The sequence below is a fragment of the Bombina bombina genome, chromosome 7 (assembly GCF_027579735.1).
Source record: "Bombina bombina isolate aBomBom1 chromosome 7, aBomBom1.pri, whole genome shotgun sequence".
In the NCBI taxonomy this organism is placed as follows: Eukaryota; Metazoa; Chordata; class Amphibia; order Anura; family Bombinatoridae; genus Bombina; species Bombina bombina.
In genome coordinates this window covers 520,947,110-520,969,609 of record NC_069505.1, presented here as the reverse complement: position 1 = coordinate 520,969,609, position 22,500 = coordinate 520,947,110, and the positions used below count along the sequence as shown (strand labels likewise).

Here is a 22,500-nt window from a genome sequence, read left to right as displayed (position 1 = left end):
AGATCTTGTACGCAGCGTAGAAACGCCTCTTTCTTTATTTGGTTTGTTGACAACCTTGACAGATGAAATCTCCCTCTTGGGGGAGAGAATTTGAAGTCTAGAAGGTATCCCTGAGATATGATCTCTAACGCCCAGGGATCCTGGACATCTCTTGCCCAAGCCTGGGCGAAGAGAGAAAGTCTGCCCCCCACTAGATCCGTTCCCGGATCGGGGGCCCTCGATTCATGCTGTCTTAGGGGCAGCAGCAGGTTTCCTGGCCTGCTTGCCCTTGTTCCAGGACTGGTTAGGTCTCCAGCCTTGTCTGTAGCGAGCAACAGCTCCTTCCTGTTTTGGTGCAGAGGAAGTTGATGCTGCTCCTGCTTTGAAATTACGAAAGGAACGAAAATTAGACTGTCTAGCCTTAGGTTTGGCTCTGTCTTGAGGCAGGGCATGGCCTTTACCTCCTGTAATGTCAGCGATAATTTCTTTCAACCCGGGCCCGAATAAGGTCTGCCCTTTGAAAGGTATATTAAGCAATTTAGATTTAGAAGTAACGTCAGCTGACCAGGATTTTAGCCACAGTGCTCTGCGTGCCTGAATGGCGAATCCGGAATTCTTAGCCGTAAGTTTAGTTAAATGTACTACGGCATCTGAAATAAATGAGTTAGCTAACTTAAGGGCTTTAAGCTTGTGTGTAATCTCATCTAATGGAGCTGAATCAAGTGTCTCTTCCAGAGACTCAAACCAAAATGCTGCTGCAGCCGTGACAGGCGCAATGCATGCAAGAGGTTGCAATATAAAACCTTGTTGAACAAACATTTTCTTAAGGTAACCCTCTAACTTTTTATCCATTGGATCTGAAAAGGCACAGCTATCCTCCACCGGGATAGTGGTACGCTTAGCTAAAGTAGAAACTGCTCCCTCCACCTTAGGGACCGTTTGCCATAAGTCCCGTGTGGTGGCGTCTATTGGAAACATCTTTCTAAATATCGGAGGGGTGAGAACGGCACACCGGGTCTATCCCACTCCTTAGTAACAATTTCAGTAAGTCTCTTAGGTATAGGAAAAACGTCAGTACTCGCCGGTACCGCAAAATATTTATCCAACCTACACATTTTCTCTGGTATTGCAACTGTGTTACAATCATTCAGAGCCGCTAACACCTCCCCTAGTAATACACGGAGGTTTTCCAGCTTAAATTTAAAATTTGAAATATCTGAATCCAGTTTGTTTGGATCAGAACCGTCACCCGCAGAATGAAGCTCTCCGTTCTCATGTTCTGCAAATTGTGACGCAGTGTCTGACATGGCCCTAATATTATCAGCGCACTCTGTTCTCACCCCAGAGTGATCACGCTTACCTCTTAGTTCTGGTAATTTAGCCAAAACTTCAGTCATAATAGTAGCCATATCCTGTAATGTGATTTGTAATGGCCGCCCAGATGTACTCGGCGCTACAATATCACGCACCTCCCGAGCGGGAGATGCAGGTACTGACACGTGAGGCGAGTTAGTCGGCATAACTCTCCCCTCGTTGTTTGGTGAAATATGTTCAATTTGTACAGATTGACTTTTATTTAAAGTAGCATCAATACAGTTAGTACATAAATTTCTATTGGGCTCCACTTTGGCTTTAGCACATATAGCACAGATATCTTCCTCTGAATCAGACATGTTTAACACACTAGCAAATAAACTAGCAACTTGGAAATACTTTTCAAGTAATTTACTATAATATGAAAACGTACTGTGCCTATAAGAAGCACAGAAAAAGTTATGACAGTTGAAAATTAATAAACTGAAAAGTTATAGCATCAAATCTTTGTAAAAAACACAATTTTAGCAAAGGATTGCTCCCATTAGCAAAGGATAACTAACCCTGATAGCAGAAAAAAAAAAATACAGAAATAAACGTTTTTTTATCACAGTCAACTACAATCTCACAGCTCTGCTGTGAGTGATTACCTCCCTCAAAACAAGTTTTGAAGACCCCTGAGTTCTGTAGAGATGAACCGAATCATGCAGGGAAGACAATAAACTTCTGACTGAATTTTTTGATGCGTAGCAAAAGCACCAAAAAAGGCCCCTCCCCCTCACACATAACAGTGAGAGAGATCAGTAAACTGTCATAAATTAAATAAAACGACTGCCAAGTGGAAAAAAATAGTGCCCAAAACATTTTTTCACCCAGTACCTCAGAAAATTAAACGATTTTACATGCCAGCAAAAAACGTTTAACATTAATAAATTGAGTGTTATTAAAAAGCCTGTTGCTAGTCCCTGCAAATTAGGCTAAAGATTTATGCATACAGTATAATTCCAGTGAAGTGCCATTCCCCAGAATACTGAAGTGTAAAATATACATACATGACAGCCTGATACCAGTTGCTGCTACTGCATTTAAGGCTGAGTTTACATTATATCTGTATGGCAGAATTTTCTCATCAATTCCATTGTCAGAAAATAATAAGCTGCTACATACCTCTTTGCAGATTAATCTGCCCGCTGTCCCCTGATCTGAAGTTTACCTCTCCTCAGATGGCCGAGAAACAGCAATATGATCTTAACTACTCCGGCTAAAATCATAGAAAAACTCAGGTAGATTCTTCTTCAAATTCTACCAGAGAAGGAATAACACACTCCGGTGCTATTATAAAATAACAAACTTTTGATTGAAGGTATGAAACTAAGTATAATCACCACAGTCCTCTCACACATCCTATCTATTCGTTGGGTGCAAGAGAATGACTGGTAATGGCAGTTAGGGGAGGAGCTATATAGCAGCTCTGCTGGGTGAATCCTCTTGCACTTCCTGTTGGGGAGGAGTTAATATCCCATAAGTAATGGATGATCCGTGGACTGGATACACTTAACAAGAGAAATTAAGTCACAATAATCTATCCCTAATTTACAGCTAGCTGGTTACTTATATGAGTCTGTATGTGTCCATAATTGGGGTTATTACACAGTCACCATATCACATATTGTTTAAATAAGCGTTACCCAGAATTGGAGAGTCCTAGTAAATCTATGCCACTGTTATTGTAAACGCATCATGTTTATCAGGTCATAACAGATCTTAATTATTGCTGATAACCATAGCAGACACCTCCGTATAGGAACATACCTTATGTAAAAATGCCAGTATCCCCAGTTTGACTAGTGGTCTGCCAAATAGATGTGTTGCTGTCAAGTGCCAAGTTATGTGTCTCAGAGACGCTGAGCAGTGAACTCCGGCGTCTGTGGTGTAATTCCTCAAACCGCATGGCTAATTAGCATATGCGGCTAACGTCACCCGGCTTGCGATACTGCTTGTAGTCATGGAAACCGCGGTGCGTTTATACAGCTTCAAGCCCTGACCGTATTATCAGAGTGATGTGAACACATTAGTGAGTGTTAAGTGGCCATGTAACAATAAAGCAGTAGCTCACCCAATGTCATCAGAACAGTTATATCAGATGTAAAAGGGCAAGGTATTAAGGCTTCCTCCGGTAGGGAATAATTTACATACTGCACAACTTATAGTGCATAGTTAAAGTGTTTTGTCACCCATATAGCTATTGTGGGGTAGTTGCTAAGGCTCTAGTAGTTTATCCCTTGTTAGGTTACAGCAGCTGTGATGGCAAAATGGGTCATATTGTACATAAAGATAAAACTAAATGTAAATATAAATACAACTAAACCTTCCACTAGAAGCAACACAACATATTTTACGGTCCAACACATTATGGTATCCCACATATCTCATCAAATAAGGTAGCATATCGTATTGTTACTCCAATTTTAAGCATATATCTGATACAGACTAGCACAATGAGTATATATCTCAGGATACTTGTTAGCATAACATTTGTTTAACAGTATTACCTCCTTGTGTCTGGATACCATTGTGTCCATATAGCTGAACCTCAAATAGTATCATTGGTTCACTATTCATAATTGGCAATCAAGGAAGGGCATGTAATCTAGTTTAGTTCTGGACCATATATAAGTCATGTTTAAACCACCTCTGAAAAGGCAACAGTAGAGACTCATGAGTGGTAAGGATGCCTAATCCAGTGTGTATCACATTATATATATATATATATATATATATATATATATATACACACACACATACATATATACATATACACACACACACATATATATATATATATATATATATACATATACATATACACACACACACACACACACATACATTCACACACACATGTTATTCTATATTACAATCTCAAAGTGTTTATTGTTCCTTTAAAGGCTGCAAATCTATCTTTATTGATATTGCAGTTATACATACCCACGCATGATGCGCCATCCGGAGCCGTGACATAACCCTCTGAACAGACACAGGTGTACGATCCCTCAGTGTTCACACACTCCCCTTGTGGGAAACAGTATTCCCCTTCCAAGCACTCATTAATATCTGGGGGGGAAAAAATATGCATTCTGGAAATAAAATCCATCAATATCATAAAATCCTTATCTTATCAATTGTGTTTTTATTTATCTCTTAAAGAACCATTATTCACAAATGCATAATAAAACAGAACAAAACTTGCTTCCATTTCAATGCCTTTAGTGTAGTTGGTCTATTGCAGTGTCGAGTTAACTCACAAGCGATAAGTGTTTTTTTTTTTTTATTGAGGTTGTTCTAAATGGTACAGGCATGTAAAAACATAATTTATGCTTACCTGATAAATTTATTTCTCTTGTAGTGTATCCAGTCCACGGATCATCCATTACTTATGGGATATTAACTCCTCCCCAACAGGAAGTGCAAGAGGATTCACCCAGCAGAGCTGCTATATAGCTCCTCCCCTAACTGCCATTACCAGTCATTCGACCGAAAACATGCAGAGAAAGGAAAACCATAGGGTGCAGTGGTGACTGTAGTTTAATGGAAAAATTACCTGCCTTAAAGTGACAGGGCGGGCCGTGGACTGGATACACTACAAGAGAAATAAATTTATCAGGTAAGCATAAATTATGTTTTCTCTTGTTAAGTGTATCCAGTCCACGGATCATCCATTACTTATGGGATACCAATACCAAAGCTAAAGTACACGGATGACGGGAGGGACAGGCAGGCTCTTTATACGGAAGGAACCACTGCCTGAAGAACCTTTCTCCCAAAAACAGCCTCCGAAGAAGCAAAAGTGTCAAATTTGTAAAATTTGGAAAAAATATAAAGAGAAGACCAAGTTGCAGCCTTGCAAATCTGTTCAACAGAAGCCTCATTCTTAAAGGCCCAAGTGGAAGCCACAGCTCTAGTAGAATGTGCTGTAATTCTTTCAGGAGGCTGCTGTCCAGCAGTCTCATAGGCTAACCGTATTATGCTACGAAGCCAAAAGGAGAGAGAGGTAGCCGAAGCTTTTTGACCTCTCCTCTGACCAGAATAAACGACAAACAGGGAAGACGTTTGTCGAAAATCCTTAGTTGCCTGTAGATAAAATTTCAGGGCACGGACTACATCTAGATTGTGTAGCAGACGTTCCTTTTTCGAAGAAAGATTAGGACACAAAGATGGAACCACAATCTCTTGATTGATATTCCTGTTAGTGACCACCTTAGGTAGGAACCCAGGTTTAGTACGCAGAACTACCTTGTCTGAATGAAAAATCAGATAAGGAGAATCACAATGTAAGGCAGATAACTCAGAGACTCTTCGAGCCGAGGAAATCGCCATTAAAAACAGAACTTTCCAAGATAACAACTTGATATCAATGGAATGAAGGGGTTCAAACGGAACCCCCTGTAAAACATTAAGAACTAAGTTCAAACTCCATGGTGGAGCAACAGTTTTAAACACAGGCTTGATCCTAGCTAAAGCCTGACAAAAAGCTTGAACGTCCGGAACTTCTGACAGACGTTTGTGTAAAAGAATGGACAGAGCTGAAATCTGTCCCTTTAAGGAACTAGCGGATAAACCCTTTTCTAAACCTTCTTGTAGAAAAGACAATATCCTCGGAATCCTAACCTTACTCCATGAGTAACTCTTGGATTCGCACCAATATAAGTATTTGCGCCATATCTTATGGTAAATCTTTCTGGTAACAGGCTTCCTAGCCTGTATTAAGGTATCAATAACTGACTCAGAAAAACCACGTTTTGATAAAATCAAGCGTTCAATTTCCAAGCAGTCAGCTTCAGAGAAATTAGATTTTGATGTTTGAAGGGACCCTGGATCAGAAGGTCCTGTTTCAGAGGTAGCGACCAAGGTGGACAGGATGACATGTCCACTAGATCTGCATACCAAGTCCTGCGTGGCCATGCAGGCGCTATTAGAATCACTGATGCTCTCTCCTGTTTGATTCTGGCAATCAATCGAGGAAGCATCGGGAAGGGTGGAAACACATAAGCCATCCCGAAGGTCCAAGGTGCTGTCAAAGCATCTATCAGAACCGCTCCCGGATCCCTGGATCTGGACCCGTAACGAGGAAGCTTGGCATTCTGTCGAGACGCCATGAGATCTATCTCTGGTTTGCCCCAACGTCGAAGTATTTGGGCAAAGACCTCCGGATGAAGTTCCCACTCCCCCGGATGAAAAGTCTGACGACTTAAGAAATCCGCCTCCCAGTTCTCCACTCCCGGGATGTGGATTGCTGACAGGTGGCAAGAGTGAGACTCTGCCCAGCGAATTATCTTTGATACTTCCATCATTGCTAGGGAGCTTCTTGTCCCTCCCTGATGGTTGATGTAAGCTACAGTCGTGATGTTGTCCGACTGAAACCTGATGAACCCCCGAGTTGTTAACTGGGGCCAAGCCAGAAGGGCATTGAGAACTGCTCTCAATTCCAGAATGTTTATTGGTAGGAGACTCTCCTCCTGATTCCATTGTCCCTGAGCCTTCAGAGAATTCCAGACAGCGCCCCAACCTAGTAGGCTGGCGTCTGTTGTTACAATTGTCCAGTCCGGCCTGCTGAATGGCATCCCCCTGGACAGATGTGGCCGAGAAAGCCACCATAGAAGAGAATTTCTGGTCTCTTGATCCAGATTCAGAGTAGGGGACAAGTCTGAGTAATCCCCATTCCACTGACTTAGCATGCACAATTGCAGCGGTCTGAGATGTAGGCGTGCAAAGGGTACTATGTCCATTGCTGCTACCATTAAGCCGATCACCTCCATGCATTGAGCTACTGACGGGTGTTGAATGGAATGAAGGACACGGCATGCATTTTGAAGCTTTGTTAACCTGTCTTCTGTCAGGTAAATCTTCATTTCTACAGAATCTATAAGAGTCCCCAAGAAGGGAACTCTTGTGAGTGGAAAGAGAGAACTCTTCTTTTCATTCACCTTCCATCCATGCGACCTTAGAAATGCCAGTACTAACTCTGTATGAGACTTGGCAGTTTGAAAGCTTGAAGCTTGTATCAGAATGTCGTCTAGGTACGGAGCTACCGCAATTCCTCGCGGTCTTAGTACCGCCAGAAGAGCACCCAGAACCTTTGTGAAGATTCTCGGAGCCGTAGCCAATCCGAATGGAAGAGCTACAAACTGGTAATGCCTGTCTAGAAAGGCAAACCTTAGATACCGGTAATGATCTTTGTGAATCGGTATGCGAAGGTAAGCATCCTTTAAATCCACTGTGGTCATGTACTGACCCTTTTGGATCATGGGTAAAATTGTCCGAATAGTCTCCATTTTGAACGATGGAACTCTTAGGAATTTGTTTAGGATCTTTAAATCCAGGATTGGCCTGAAAGTTCCCTCTTTTTTTGGGAACCACAAACAGATTTGAGTAAAACCCTTGTCCCTGTTCCGACCGTGGAACTGGATGGATTACTCCCATTAATAAAAGCTCTTGTACGCAGCGTAGAAACGCCTCTTTCTTTATTTGGTTTGTTGACAACCTTGACAGATGAAATCTCTCTCTTGGGGGAGAGTATTTGAAGTCCAGAAGGTATCCCTGAGATATTATCTCTAGCGCCCAGGGATCCTGGACATCTCTTGCCCAAGCCTGGGTGAAGAGAGAAAGTCTGCCCCCCACTAGATCCGTTCCCGGATTGGGGGCCCTCAATTCATGCTGTTTTAGGGGCACCAGCAGGTTTCCTGGCCTGCTTGCCCTTGTTCCAGGACTGGTTAGGTCTCCAGCCTTGTCTGTAGCGAGCAACAGATCCTTCTTGTTTTGGAGCAGAGGAAGTTGATGCTGCTCCTGCTTTGAAATTCCGAAAGGAACGAAAATTAGATTGTCTAGCCTTAGGTTTGGCTCTGTCTTGAGGCAGGGCATGGCCTTTACCTCCTGTAATGTCAGCGATAATTTCTTTCAATCCGGGCCCGAATAAGGTCTGCCCTTTGAAAGGTATATTAAGTAATTTAGACTTAGAAGTAACGTCAGCTGACCAGGATTTTAGCCACAGTGCTCTGCGCGCCTGAATGGCGAATCCGGAATTCTTAGCCGTAAGCTTAGTTAAATATACTACGGCATCTGAAATAAATGAGTTAGCTAACTTAAGAGCTTTAAGCCTGTGTGTAATCTCATCTAATGGAGCTGATTCAAGTGTCCCTTCCAGAGACTCAAACCAAAATGCTGCTGCAGCCGTGACAGGCGCAATGCATGCAAGGGGTTGCAATATAAAACCTTGTTGAACAAACATTTTCTTAAGGTAACCCTCTAACTTTTTATCCATTGGATCTGAAAAGGCACAGCTATCCTCCACCGGGATAGTGGTACGCTTAGCTAAAGTAGAAACTGCTCCCTCCACCTTAGGGATCGTTTGCCATAAGTCCCGTGTGGTGGTGTCTATTGGAAACATCTTTCTAAATATCGGAGGGGGTGAGAACGGCACACCGGGTCTATCCCACTCCTTAGTAACAATTTCAGTAAGTCTCTTAGGTATAGGAAAAACGTCAGTACTCGACGGTACCGCAAAATATTTATCCAACCTACACATTTTTTCTGGTATTGCAACTGTGTTACAATCATTCAGAGCCGCTAACACCTCCCCTAGTAATACACGGAGGTTTTCCAGCTTAAATTTAAAATTTGAAATATCTGAATCCAATCTGTTTGGATCAGAACCGTCAGCCGCAGAATGAAGCTCTCCGTCCTCATGTTCTGCAAGTTGTGACGCAGTATCTGACATGGCCCTAACATTATCAGCGCACTCTGTTCTCACCCCAGAGTGATCACGCTTACCTCTTAGTTTTGGTAATTTAGCCAAAACTTCAGTCATAACAGTAGCCATATCCTGTAATGTGATTTGTAATGGCCGCCCAGCTACAATATCACGCACCCCCCGAGCGGGAGATGCAGGTACTGACACGTGAGGCGAGTTAGTCGGCATAACTCTCCCCTCGTTGTTTGGTGAAATGTGTTGAATTTGTACAGATTGACTTTTATTTAAAGTAGCATCAATACAGTTAGTACATAAATTTCTATTGGGCTCCACTTTGGCATTAGCACATATAGCACAGATGTCTTCCTCTGAATCAGACATGTTTAACACACTAGCAAATAAACTAGCAACTTGGAAATACTTTTCAAGTAATTTACTATAATATGAAAACGTACTGTGCCTATAAGAAGCACAGAAAGAGTTATGACAGTTGAAAGTTAATAAACTGAAAGGTTATAGCATCAAATCTTTGTAAAAAACACAATTTTAGCAAAGGCTTGTTTCCATTAGCGAAGGATAACTAACCCTGATAGCAGAAAAAAAAGTTACAGAAATAAACGTTTTTTATCACAGTCAACTACAATCTCACAGCTCTGCTGTGAATGATTACCTCCCTCAAAACAAGTTTTGAAGACCCCTGAGTTCTGTAGAGATGAACCGGATCATGCAGGAAATACAATGAGCTTCTGACTGAATTTTTTTACCTCCCCCTCACACACAACAGTGAGAGAGATCAGTAAACTGTCATAAATTAAATAAAACAACTGCCAAGTGGAAAAAATAATGCCCAAAACATTTTATTCACCCAGTACCTCAGAAAATGAAACGATTTTACATGCCAGCAAAAAACGTTTAACATAAATTAAGTGTTATTAAAGAGCCTGTTGCCAGTCCCTGCAAATTAGGCTAAAGTCTTATGCACACAGTATAATTCCAGTGAAGTGCCATTCCCCAGAATACTGAAGTGTAAAATATACATACATGACAGCCTGATACCAGTTGCTGCTACTGCATTTAAGGCTGAGTTTACATTATATCGGTATGGCAGAATTTTCTCATCAATTCCATTGTCAGAAAATAATAAGCTGCTACATACCTCTTTGCAGATTAATCTGCCCGCTGTCCCCTGATCTGAAGTTTACCTCTCCTCAGATGGCCGAGAAACAGCAATATGATCTTAACTACGCCGGCTAAAATCATAGTAAAAACTCAGGTAGATTCTTCTTCAAATTCTACCAGAGAAGGAATAACACACTCCGGTGCTATTATAAAATAACAAACTTTTGATTGAAGGTATAAAACTAAATATAATCACCATAGTCCTCTCACACATCCTATCTAGTCGTTGGGTGCAAGAGAATGACTGGTAATGGCAGTTAGGGGAGGAGCTATATAGCAGCTCTGCTGGGTGAATCCTCTTGCACTTCCTGTTGGGGAGGAGTTAATATCCCATAAGTAATGGATGATCCGTGGACTGGATACACTTAACAAGAGAAAACTTGGTTTCAAACACATAGGAAAATCACCATACAATATAAATATTAAACACACAGTTAATCGCCCCTTTATACAATTATAAGATAACCTAAGGTTTTCAATTAAGGAGTGGCCCCTTAAAATATAATATAAAGTCAGAACCAATGATTTCCCTCCATGAAAAATAGAGGCCTCTCTTGGACCTCCTGGGAAATAATTTGAGTCAGAGTAGGTAATTTTAGGGGAAGCTAAGAAAATAACAAACAACTAGCTTGTAAAATTGCATACTTTAAATAGGTTTGGTGTATATGGAGAGCATTTAAATGAACAAAATAACCAACTATAATGGTATTTGAGTCTTCCATTATTTAAAATATAATTTGTATTATACACTTCTAATATAGTAGGGAGAAATAGCATATAGAACGGTCTGTCAGCTATTAACGGATACACTGAGCATCTTCAGTATTAAAGTATTCAGCCTAATTAATGGCGGTAGCACATGTACACAGATGATTTTAGAGGCCATGGTCTCTCACTGTAAGTCCTTATGAGCATAAGACTAATTGGGGCAATAGGTGTGGGTCTATCAGAGCCCAATAGCTATGTCTCGTGTGAAAGGATAAAACAGTAGTAGCATATAATTTGAATAGGTATATTCATCGATGCCCTTTATCAGTCTCGGACTAAAGAAATTGTGTTCCAAGGGCTTAAACGAGCCTGGTTGGTCAATAGTTTATATTCAATTATTGGAGAGACTCATGTAGGGTAGTAATATCAGAACATTATAAACGTCCACTATATAGTGATAATGTGATAAGATTGTCTGCTATAGTAGGTAAGACCCACTGAAGACAAAAGAGTAACAAACACCATAAAGGTGAATTTTTCAAACTGAGGACTCCCGTGCTATATTCAGCATCTGCCGTTAAGGGCAATAGACAGATACTCATAGGAGCATAGCAAAAACATATATTAACCCCATTTACATTCCTATAACAGGTGTGCACAACCAGACAAAATATCAATATGTGAAGGTTTACAAGACAAGACCAGTCCAGAGTTCAGGAGAAGTAGGGCGTCCGCCGGAAGAGAAGGGAATAGCTGTGGTAGTTTATCCTTATGACCAAATTATTAGTAGCGTGAAAAGTGTCTTACTGGTAAACACATATGTCCAACTCCTTAGAGTAATACCTATAGATCCGCAGCACGCCGTGTCCCATTTCACCTCAGCAGTGTACACGGGATGGTAGACGGGCTCTACCCCAGACTGTTTCAGCTCTTTTATAGTCACCCTCCAGTTGCTGTATTCCTGGAACATCTCGATTGTGTCTCTGAGGTTCAATGAACAGTAAGTCGCCTCTAAGCCAGGGGATTCAACACCCGCACCAGCGTCAGCTTCCGGTTCTCTTGTCATCGGTTGCTTCATGGAGAGGTGTATTTTTAACACTTTCATCTCCAGGCCGCCTTCTGGATAATTAGCTGGAGGATTATTTACGGGTAAACTCGAAGTCTGTGCTACCTTAGCCGGAGCTTGGGTTTGGGGCGGAGGGTTTGGCAAACTTAGGATGAGCTCCCGAACACTTGGGGGGGGCTTGTATTGAGGCCGCCTCCTAAGGCCTTGACGGTCCAGATCAGCAATTCAGGGTCATAGGGTCTACAAATCTGATATCCATCAGTTCAGCGTAGTGTGATACACATGTAGGTGTCCTGGTTTTCCATAGATGTAGCATAAATCTGTTCAAAATCAGCGGATTGTCCAGATCTCACCGGAGCTACGATATTGTGTCCTATCATGGACGCCGCCCAGACATGCCCCGTTTTTTGTTTTTTTTAATCAGCGCACTCCATTGAAGTCTAAGGGAGAAGTTAACACAATCACAATATCCGTAATCTTTAAGTTAGCGCGCATTGGACTTTTGCTCTCGCACTAACTTTTTACTTTCACCTTGTAATACGCGTGCTAACCCGACCAGGTTAAAATTTTACTTTGAGAGCAGTTAGAGCAAAAGTGAAAAATGTCATTAGAATGCCACTTGTAATCTGACCCATAATTGGCTGAGCCTGTAATATTCTACACAGTGGTTGGTTAACTCGGGTCACATACTCATTTACATCAGTCCGTAATTGGCCAAGGCAAAATAGACCAGGAACATGGAATCCACCAAGATTTTCAAGAGGTGTATCACTAAACTGTAACCGATTTGCAAAATCTTGTAAATTGTGCTACAACATTTCACCACTCACATCCAGTAACGCTGGTATTACAGGTCTTTAGAAACCCGGCGTTAGCCGCAAAAAAGTGAGCGTAGAGCAGAATTTAGCTCCACATCTCACCTCAATACCAGCGCTGCTTACGGTAGCAGTAAGCTGGAAAAACGTGCTCGTACACGATTTCCCCATAGGAATCAATGGGGCAGATTCGGCTGGAAAAAAAAACTAACACCTGCAAAAAAGCAGCATTCAGCTCCTAACGCAGCCTCATTGATTCCTATGGGGAAACACATTTTATGTCTACACCTAACACCCTAACATGAACCCCGAGTCTAAACACCCCTAATCCTACACTTAACCCCTAATCTGCCGCCCCCGACATCGCCGACACCTAGAATATATTTATTAACCCCTAATCTGACTTCCTCAATATCTCCACAATCTAACTACACTTATTAACCCCTATTCCTATTTAAAACTAAATACTTACCTATAAAATAAATCCTAAAATAGCTACAATATAACTAATAGTTACATTGTAGCTATCTTAGGATTTATTTTTATTTTACAGGCAACTTTGTATTTATTTTAACTAGGTAGAATAGTTATTAAATAGTTATTAACTATTTAATAGCTACCTAGCTAAAATAAATACAAATATACCAGTAAAATAAATCCTAACATAAGTTACAATTACACCTAACACTACACGATCATTAAATTAATTCCCTAAACTACAATTAATTACAATTAAATTCAATTATCTAAAGTACAAAAAAAAACAACATTAAAATTACAGAAAATAATAAAATTAGTTTTTTTAAACTAATTACACCTAATCTTTTCCCCCTAATAAAATAAAAAAGCCCCCCAAAATAATAAAATTCCCTACCCTATACTTAATTACAAATAGCCCTTAAAAGGGACTTTTGCTGGGCATTGCCCCAAAGTAATCAGCTGTATTACCTGTTTAAACCCCCCCCCCCCCCCCCCAACCCTACTCTAAAACCCACCCAATCCCCCCTTAATAACAACTAACACTAAACCCTTGAAGATCACCCTACCTTGAGACGTCTTCACCCAACCGGGCAGAAGTGGACCTCCAGACGGCATCTTCTATCTTCATCCAGGCAGAAGAAGTCCTCAAGACGGGCAGAAGTCTTCATCCAGACGGCATCTTCTATCTTCATCCATCCGTAGCGGATCCATCTTCAAGCCATCCGACGCGGAGCATCCTCTTCCATCCGACGACTAACACTAAATGACGGTACCTTTAAGTGACGTCATCCAAGATGACGTCCCTTCAATTCCGATTGGCTGATAGAATTCTATCAGCCAATCTGAATTAAGGTAGAAAAAATCCTATTGGCTGATCCAATCAGCCAATAGGATTGAGCTCGCATTCTATTGGCTGTTCCAATCAGCCAATAGAATGCTAGCTCAATTCTATTGGCTGATGCAATCTTATTGGCTTATTGAATTCTATAAGCCAATCGGAATTAAGGTAGAAAAATCCTATTGGCTGATGCAATCAGCCAATAAGATTGCATCAGCCAATAGAATTGAGCTAGCATTCTATTGGCTGATTGGAACAGCCAATAGAATGCAAGCTCAATCCTATTGGCTGATTGGATCAGCCAATAGGATTTTTTCTACCTTAATTCAGATTGACTGATAGAATTCTATCAGCCAATCGGAATTGAAGGGACGCCATCTTGGATGACGTCACTTAAAAGGTACCGTCATTTAGTGTTAGTCGGATGGAAGAGAATGCTCTGCGTCGGCTGGCTTGAAGATGGACCAGCTCTGCTCTGGATGGATGAAGATAGAAGATACCGCCCGGATGAAGACTTCTGCCCGGATCGGATGAAGACGTCTCAAGGTAGGGTGATCTTCAAGTGATTAGTGTTAGGTTTTATTAAGGGGGGGATTGGGTGGGTTTTAGAGTAGGGTTGGGTGTGTGGGTGGTGGGTTTTAACGTTGGGGGGGGGTATTGTAATTTTTTTCCAGGTAAAAGAGCGGATTACTTTGGGGCAATGCCCCGCAAAAGGCCCTTTTAAGGGCTATTTGTAATTTAGTATAGGGCAGGGCATTTTATTATTTTGGGGGGCTTTTTTATTTTATTAGGGGGATTAGATTAGGTGTAATAAGTTTAAAAATCGTGTAATTATTTTATTATTTTCTGTAATTTAGTGTTTGTTTTTTTCGTACTTTAGTTTATTTAATTTTAATTAATTGTAGTTAGTTTAGGGAATTAATTTAATTATTAGTGTAGTGTTAGGTGTAATTGTAACTTAGGTTAGGGTTTATTTTACAGGTAAATTTGTACTTATTTTAACTAGGAACTTATTAAATAGTTAATAACTATTTAATAACTATTCTAACTAGTTAAAATAAATACAAACTTGCCTGTAAAATAAAAATAAATCCTGAGATATCTACAATGTAATTATTAGTTATATTGTAGCTATCTTAGGGTCTATTTTATAGGTAAGTATTTAGTTTTAAATAGGAATAATTTATTTAATTGTAGTTATTTTATTTAGATTTATTTAAATTATATTTAAGTTAGGGGGTGTTCGGGTTAGACTTAGATTTAGGGGTTAATAACTTTAGTATAGTGGCAGCGACGTTGGGGGTGGCAGATTAGGGGTTAATAAATGTAGTATAGTGGCGGCGACGTTGGGGGGTGGCAGATTAGGGGTTAATAAAATTTAAATAGTGTTTGCAAGGCGGGAGTGCGGCGGTTTAGGGGTAAATATATTGATGACAGTGGCGGCAATGTCCGGTCAGCAAATTAGGGGTTAAAATTTTTATTTAAGTGTTTGCGATGTGGGGGGCTCAGTTTAGGGGTTAATAGGTAGTTTATGGGTGTTAGTGTACTTTTTAGCACTTTAGTTAAGAGTTTTATGTTACGGCGTTAGCCCATAAAACTCTTAACTACTGACTTTTAAATGCGGTAGGAGTCTTGACAGGAGAGTGTGTACCGCTCACTTTTTCCAAGACTCGTAATACCGGCGTTAGGCAAATCCCATTGAAAAGATAGGATATGCAATTGACATAAGTGGATTTGCGGTATGCTCGAGTCGCGGAAAAAAAGTGAGCAGTACACCTGTACCTGCCAGACTCTTAATACCAGTGTTAGGAAAAAAGCAGAGTTGGGACCTCTCAACGCTGCTTTTTCACCTTAACGCAAGACTTGTAATCTAGGCGTAAGTTTGCAATGCAGTGCTTAAATGTTATAAAGTATATTAATATAACAATGTTGGTTGTGCAAATCTGGGTCATGGGTAGTTAAGGCGTTATCTATCTTTATAAAAAATAACTATTTTGGTGTAGACTGTGCCTTTAAGAAACTGAGTGAGTCTGCAGCCGAGAGTTAAGCAGCGGTCATTACTACGCCAACCATACAGTGGCGTTCCTCAACCCCCCTCAAGCCTTTTCCGACCGAGGAGACTGACAGCTTCTGCTCTCGTGCGAGAATGAGGCGGCATTGCACATGAAGAGTGCAATGTTAAATGCGCTAGCTGTGATGCCGGGGAGAGATGCTGGCCGCGTCTGTCAGAGGTTAGTAAATCTAGCCCTAAGCTGGGCCACTGCTTATGCACAGTTTATCTGTTGTGAGAACAAACAAAAATCTTCTGTAAATAGTTGATCTGTCATGTTCTTTACTGCCCCCTGGTGTGCGCTTGGGGTAAGCTTTAATGCCCATCCCATTTTTTTCAATTTTTCATTTTTTTGGTAGGACGTGCCTATTATAACATTATTAAAAAAATAAATGATTTTTTGTTACTGTATTTATCATCACTTTAAATCATATTGATGGAAACAGCAGTCAAAAAAACAAAACAGCTCACATGAATATGGAAGGCCAATCCAAAAAATATAATTTATGCTTACCTGATAAATTCATTTCTCCTGTAGTGTAGTCAGTCCACGGGTCATCCATTACTTATGGGATTATATCTCCTCCCTAACAGGAAGTGCAAGAGGATCACCCAAGCAGAGCTGCTATATAGCTCCTCCCCTCTACGTCATACCCAGTCATTCGACCGAAACCAAACGAGAAAGGAGAAAACTATAGGGTGCAGTGGTGACTGGAGTTTAATTTAAAATTTAGACCTGCCGTAAAAAACAGGGCGGGCCGTGGACTGACTACACTACAGGAGAAATTAATTTATCAGGTAAGCATAAATTATATTTTCTCCTGTTAAGTGTAGTCAGTCCACGGGTCATCCATTACTTATGGGATACCAATACCAAAGCTAAAAGTACACGGATGACGGGAGGGACAGGCAGGATCTTTATACGGAAGGAACCACTGCCTGAAGAACCTTTCTCCCAAAAACAGCCTCCGAAGAAGCAAAAGTGTCAAATTTGTAAAATTTTGAAAAAGTGTGAAGTGAAGACCAAGTTGCAGCCTTGCAAATCTGTTCAACAGAGGCCTCATTCTTAAAGGCCCAAGTGGAAGCCACAGCTCTAGTAGAATGAGCTGTAATCCTTTCAGGAGGCTGCTGTCCAGCAGTCTCATAGGCTAAACGTATTATGCTACGAAGCCAAAAAGAGAGAGAGATAGCCGAAGCTTTTTGACCTCTCCTCTGTCCAGAATAAACGACAAACAGGGAAGAAGTTTGACGAAAATCTTTAGTTGCCTGCAAATAAAATTTCAGGGCACGGACGACGTCCAGATTGTGCAGAAGTCGTTCCTTCTTTGAAGAAGGGTTAGGGCACAATGATGGAACAACAATCTCTTGATTGATATTCTTGTTAGTGACTACCTTAGGTAAGAACCCAGGTTTAGTACGCAGAACTACCTTATCTGAATGAAAAATCAGATAAGGAGAATCACAATGTAAGGCCGATAACTCAGAGACTCTTCGAGCAGAGGAAATAGCCATTAAAAACAGAACTTTCCAAGATAACAGCTTGATATCAATGGAATGAAGGGGTTCAAACGGAACACCTTGCAGAACGTTAAGAACTAAGTTTAAGCTCCACGGCGGAGCAACAGTCTTAAACACAGGCTTAATCCTAGCCAAAGCCTGACAAAAAGCCTGAACGTCTGGAACGTCTGCCAGACGTTTGTGTAAAAGGATAGACAGAGCTGAGATCTGTCCCTTTAACTAACTAGCAGATAAACCCTTTTCTAAACCTTCTTGTAGAAAAGACAATATCCTAGGAATCCTAACCTTACTCCATGAGTAACTCTTGGATTCGTACCAATATAAGTATTTACGCCATATTTTATGGTAAATTTTCCTGGTAACAGGTTTCCTAGCCTGTATTAAGGTATCAATCACTGACTCCGAGAATCCCCGCTTTGATAGAATCAAGCGTTCAATCTCCATGCAGTCAGCCTCAGAGAAATTAGATTTGGATGTTTGAAAGGACCCTGAATCAGAAGGTCCTGTCTCAGAGGCAGAGACCATGGTGGACAGGACGACATGTCCACTAGATCTGCATACCAGGTCCTGCGTGGCCACGCAGGCGCTATTAGAATCATCGATGCTCTCTCCTGTTTGATCCTGGCAATCAATCGAGGAAGCATCGGGAAGGGTGGAAACACATAAGCCATGTTGAAGACCCAAGGTGCTGTCAGAGCATCTATCAGTACCGCTCCCGGGTCCCTGGACCTGGATCCGTAACAAGGAAGCTTGGCGTTCTGGCGAGACGCCATGAGATCCAGATCTGGTTTGCCCCAATGATGAAGCAGTTGGGCAAACACCTCCGGATGAAGTTCCCACTCCCCCGGATGAAAAGTCTGGCGACTTAGAAAATCCGCCTCCCAGTTCTCCACGCCTGGGATGTGGATCGCTGACAGGTGGCAAGAGTGAGACTCTGCCCAGCGAATTATCTTTGAGACTTCCATCATCGCTAGGGAACTCCTTGTTCCTCCCTGATGGTTGATGTAAGCCACAGTCGTGATGTTGTCCGACTGAAACCTGATGAACCTCAGAGTTGCTATCTGAGGCCAAGCCAGAAGAGCATTGAGAACTGCTCTTAATTCCAGAATGTTTATTGGAAGGAGTCTCTCCTCCTGAGTCCATGATCCCTGAGCCTTCAGGGAATTCCAGACTGCGCCCCAACCTAGAAGGCTGGCGTCTGTTACAATCGTCCAATCTGGCCTGCGGTAGGGCATCCACTTGGACAGATGTGGCCGAGAAAGCCACCATAGAAGAGAATCTCTGGTCTCTTGATCCAGATTTAGCAGAGGGGACAAATCTGAGTAATCCCCATTCCACTGACTTAGCATGCACAATTGCAGCGGTCTGAGATGCAGGCGCGCAAAAGGTACTATGTCCATTGCCGCTACCATTAAGCCGATTACCTCCATGCACTGAGCCAATGACGGGTGTTGAATGGAATGAAGGACACGGCAAGCATTTAGAAGTTTTGATAACCTGTCCTCCGTCAGGTAAATTTTCATTTCTACAGAATCTATAAGAGTCCCTAAGAAGGGAACTCTTGTGAGTGGCAATAGAGAACTCTTTTCTACGTTCACCTTCCACCCATGCGACTTTAGAAATGCCAGAACTAACTCTGTATGAGACTTGGCAGTTTGGAAACTTGACGCTTGTATCAGAATGTCGTCTAGGTACGGAGCTACCGCTATGCCTCGCGGTCTTAGTACCGCCAGAAGAGAGCCCAGAACCTTTGTAAAGATTCTTGGAGCCGTAGCTAACCCAAAGGGAAAAGCTACAAACTGGTAATGCCTGTTTAGGAAGGCAAACCTTAGATACCGGTAATGATCCTTGTGAATCGGTATGTGAAGGTAGGCATCCTTTAAGTCCACTGTGGTCATGTACTGACCCTCTTGGATCATGGGTAGGATGGTTCGAATAGTTTCCATTTTGAATGATGGAACTCTTAGGAATTTGTTTAGGATCTTTAAGTCCAAGATTGGTCTGAAGGTTCCCTCTTTCTTGGGAACCACAAATAGATTTGAATAGAATCCTTGCCCGTGTTCCGTCCGCGGAACTGGGTGGATCACTCCCATTAATAAGAGGTCTTGTACACAGCGTAGAAACGCCTCTTTATTTGGTTTGCTGATAACCTTGAAAGATGAAATCTCCCTTGTGGAGGAGAAGCTTTGAAGTCCAGAAGATATCCCTGAGATATGATCTCCAACGCCCAGGGATCCTGGACATCTCTTGCCCAAGCCTGGGCAAAGAGAGAAAGTCTGCCCCCCACTAGATCCGTTTCCGGATAGGGGGCCCTCTCTTCATGCTGTCTTAGGGGCAGCAGCAGGTTTTCTGGCCTGCTTGCCTTTGTTCCAGGACTGGTTAGCTTTCCAGCCCTGTCTGTAACGAGCAACAGCTCCTTCCTGTTTTGGAGCGGAGGAAGTTGATGCTGCTCCTGCCTTGAGGTTACGAAAGGCACGAAAATTAGACTGTTTGGCCTTTGATTTGGCCCTGTCCTGAGGCAGAGCATGGCCCTTACCTCCCGTAATGTCAGCGATAATTTCTTTCAAGCCGGGCCCGAAAAGGAATATTAAGCAATTTAGATTTAGAAGTCACATCAGCTGACCAGGATTTAAGCCACAGCGCTCTGCGCGCTTGGATGGCGAATCCGGAGTTCTTAGCCGTAAGTTTGGTTAAATGTACGACGGCATCAGAAACAAATGAGTTAGCTAGCTTAAGTGCTTTAAGCTTGTTCATAATTTCATCCAATGGAGCTGTGCGAATGGCCTCTTCCAGAGACTCAAACCAGAATGCCGCCGCAGCAGTGACAGGCGCAATGCATGCAAGGGGCTGTAAGATAAAACCTTGTTGAACAAACATTTTCTTAAGGTAACCCTCTAATTTTTTATCCATTGGATCTGAAAAGGCACAACTATCCTCCACCGGGATAGTGGTACGCTTAGCCAAAGTAGAAACTGCTCCCTCCACCTTAGGGACCGTCTGCCATAAGTCCCGTGTGGTGGCGTCTATTGGAAACATTTTCCTAAATATAGGAGGGGGGGGAAAAGGCACACCGGGTCTATCCCACTCCTTGCTAATAATTTCTGTAAGCCTCTTAGGTATAGGAAAAACGTCAGTACACACCGGTACCGCATAGTATTTATCCAGCCTACATAATTTCTCTGGAATTGCAACCGTGTTACAATCATTCAGAGCCGCTAATACCTCCCCTAGCAATACGCGGAGGTTCTCAAGCTTAAATTTAAAATTAGAAATCTCTGAATCCAGTCTTCCTGGATCAGATCCGTCACCCACAGAATGAAGCTCTCCGTCCTCATGTTCTGCAAATTGTGACGCAGTATCAGACATGGATCTCCCATCATCAGCGCGCTCTGTCCTTAACCCAGAGCAATCGCGCTTGCCTCTTAATTCTGGCAATTTAGATAATACTTCTGTCATAACAGTAGCCATGTCTTGCAAGGTGATTTGTATGGGCCTCCCTGTTGGCGCCACAATATCACGCACCTCCTGAGCGGGAGGCGAAGTTACTGACACGTGAGGAGAGTTAGTCGGCATAACTTCCCCCTCGTTGTCTGGTGATAATTTCTTTACATGTAAAGATGGACTTTTATTTAAAGTGACATCAATGCAATTAGTACACAAATTTCTATTGGGCTCCACATTGGCCTTTAAACATAGTGAACAAAGAGATTCATCTGTGTCAGACATGTTTAAACAGACTAGCAATGAGACTAGCAAGCTTGGAAAAAAGTTTCAAATAAATTTACAAGCAATATAAAAAACGCTACTGCGCCTTTAAGAAGCACAAAAAGCTGTCAGTTGAAATAACAATGAACCAAATTAGTTATAGCAACCAAATTTTCACAGTAAATGTATTAAGTTAGCAGAGCATTGCACCCACTTGCAAATGGATGATTAACCCCTTAATACCAAAAACGGATAACAATTATATAATTAACGTTTTTATCACAGTCAAACACACTGTCACAGGTCTGCTGTGACTGATTACCTCCCTCAAAACGAATTTTGAAGACCCCTGAGCTCTCTAGAGACATCCTGGATCATGGAGGATTAAGTAGGAAGATTGTGACTGAAATTTTACTGCGCAAAAAAGCGCTAAAATAGGCCCCTCCCACTCATATTACAACAGTGGGGAAGCTCAGTAAACTGTTTCTATGCAGAAAACAAAGATAGCCATGTGGTAAAAATCATGCCCCAATAAGTTTTATCACCAAGTACCTCACAAAAAACGATTAACATGCTAGTAAACGTTTTGAACATATATTTTAAAAGCTATGAAGTGTTTCTAGTAAGCCTGCTACCAGTCGCATTTACTGCAGTGAAGGCTCATACAATACTTCAGTATTAACAGTATTTTCTGAGTTTAATTCCATTCCCTAGAAAAATACTTCAGTGTACACACACTCATCAGCCTAATACCAGTCGCTACCACTGCATTTAAGGCTGAACTTACATTACATTGGTATTAGCAGTATTTTCTCAGTCAATTCCATTCCTTAGAAAAATAATTTACTGCACATACCTCGTTTGCAGGGGGGCCCTGCATGCTATTCCCCTCTTTCTGAAGTTACCTCACCCCTCAGAATGTGTGAGAACAGCCAGTGGATCTTAGTTACGTCTGCTAAGATCATAGAAAACGCAGGCAGATTCTTCTTCTAATGCTGCCTGAGAACAAACAGCACACTCTGGTGCCATTTAAAATAACAAACTTTTGATTGAAGAAATAAACTAAGTTTAAAAACATCACAGACCTCTCACAACGACCTA

General features: G+C 41.7%; 1 protein-coding gene across 2 annotated transcripts in view; it reads right to left on the bottom strand.

Annotated features, from left to right (window-relative positions):
• LTBP4 (latent transforming growth factor beta binding protein 4) overlaps nt 1-22,500 on the bottom strand; it is a 705,095-nt gene that overhangs the window by 326,088 nt on the left and 356,507 nt on the right. For both annotated transcript variants that reach the window (XM_053721790.1, XM_053721791.1), the window contains one exon: nt 4,282-4,407. In XM_053721790.1, coding sequence (XP_053577765.1) covers nt 4,282-4,407 — 126 coding nt within the window. The remainder of the gene's footprint in view (nt 1-4,281; nt 4,408-22,500) is intronic.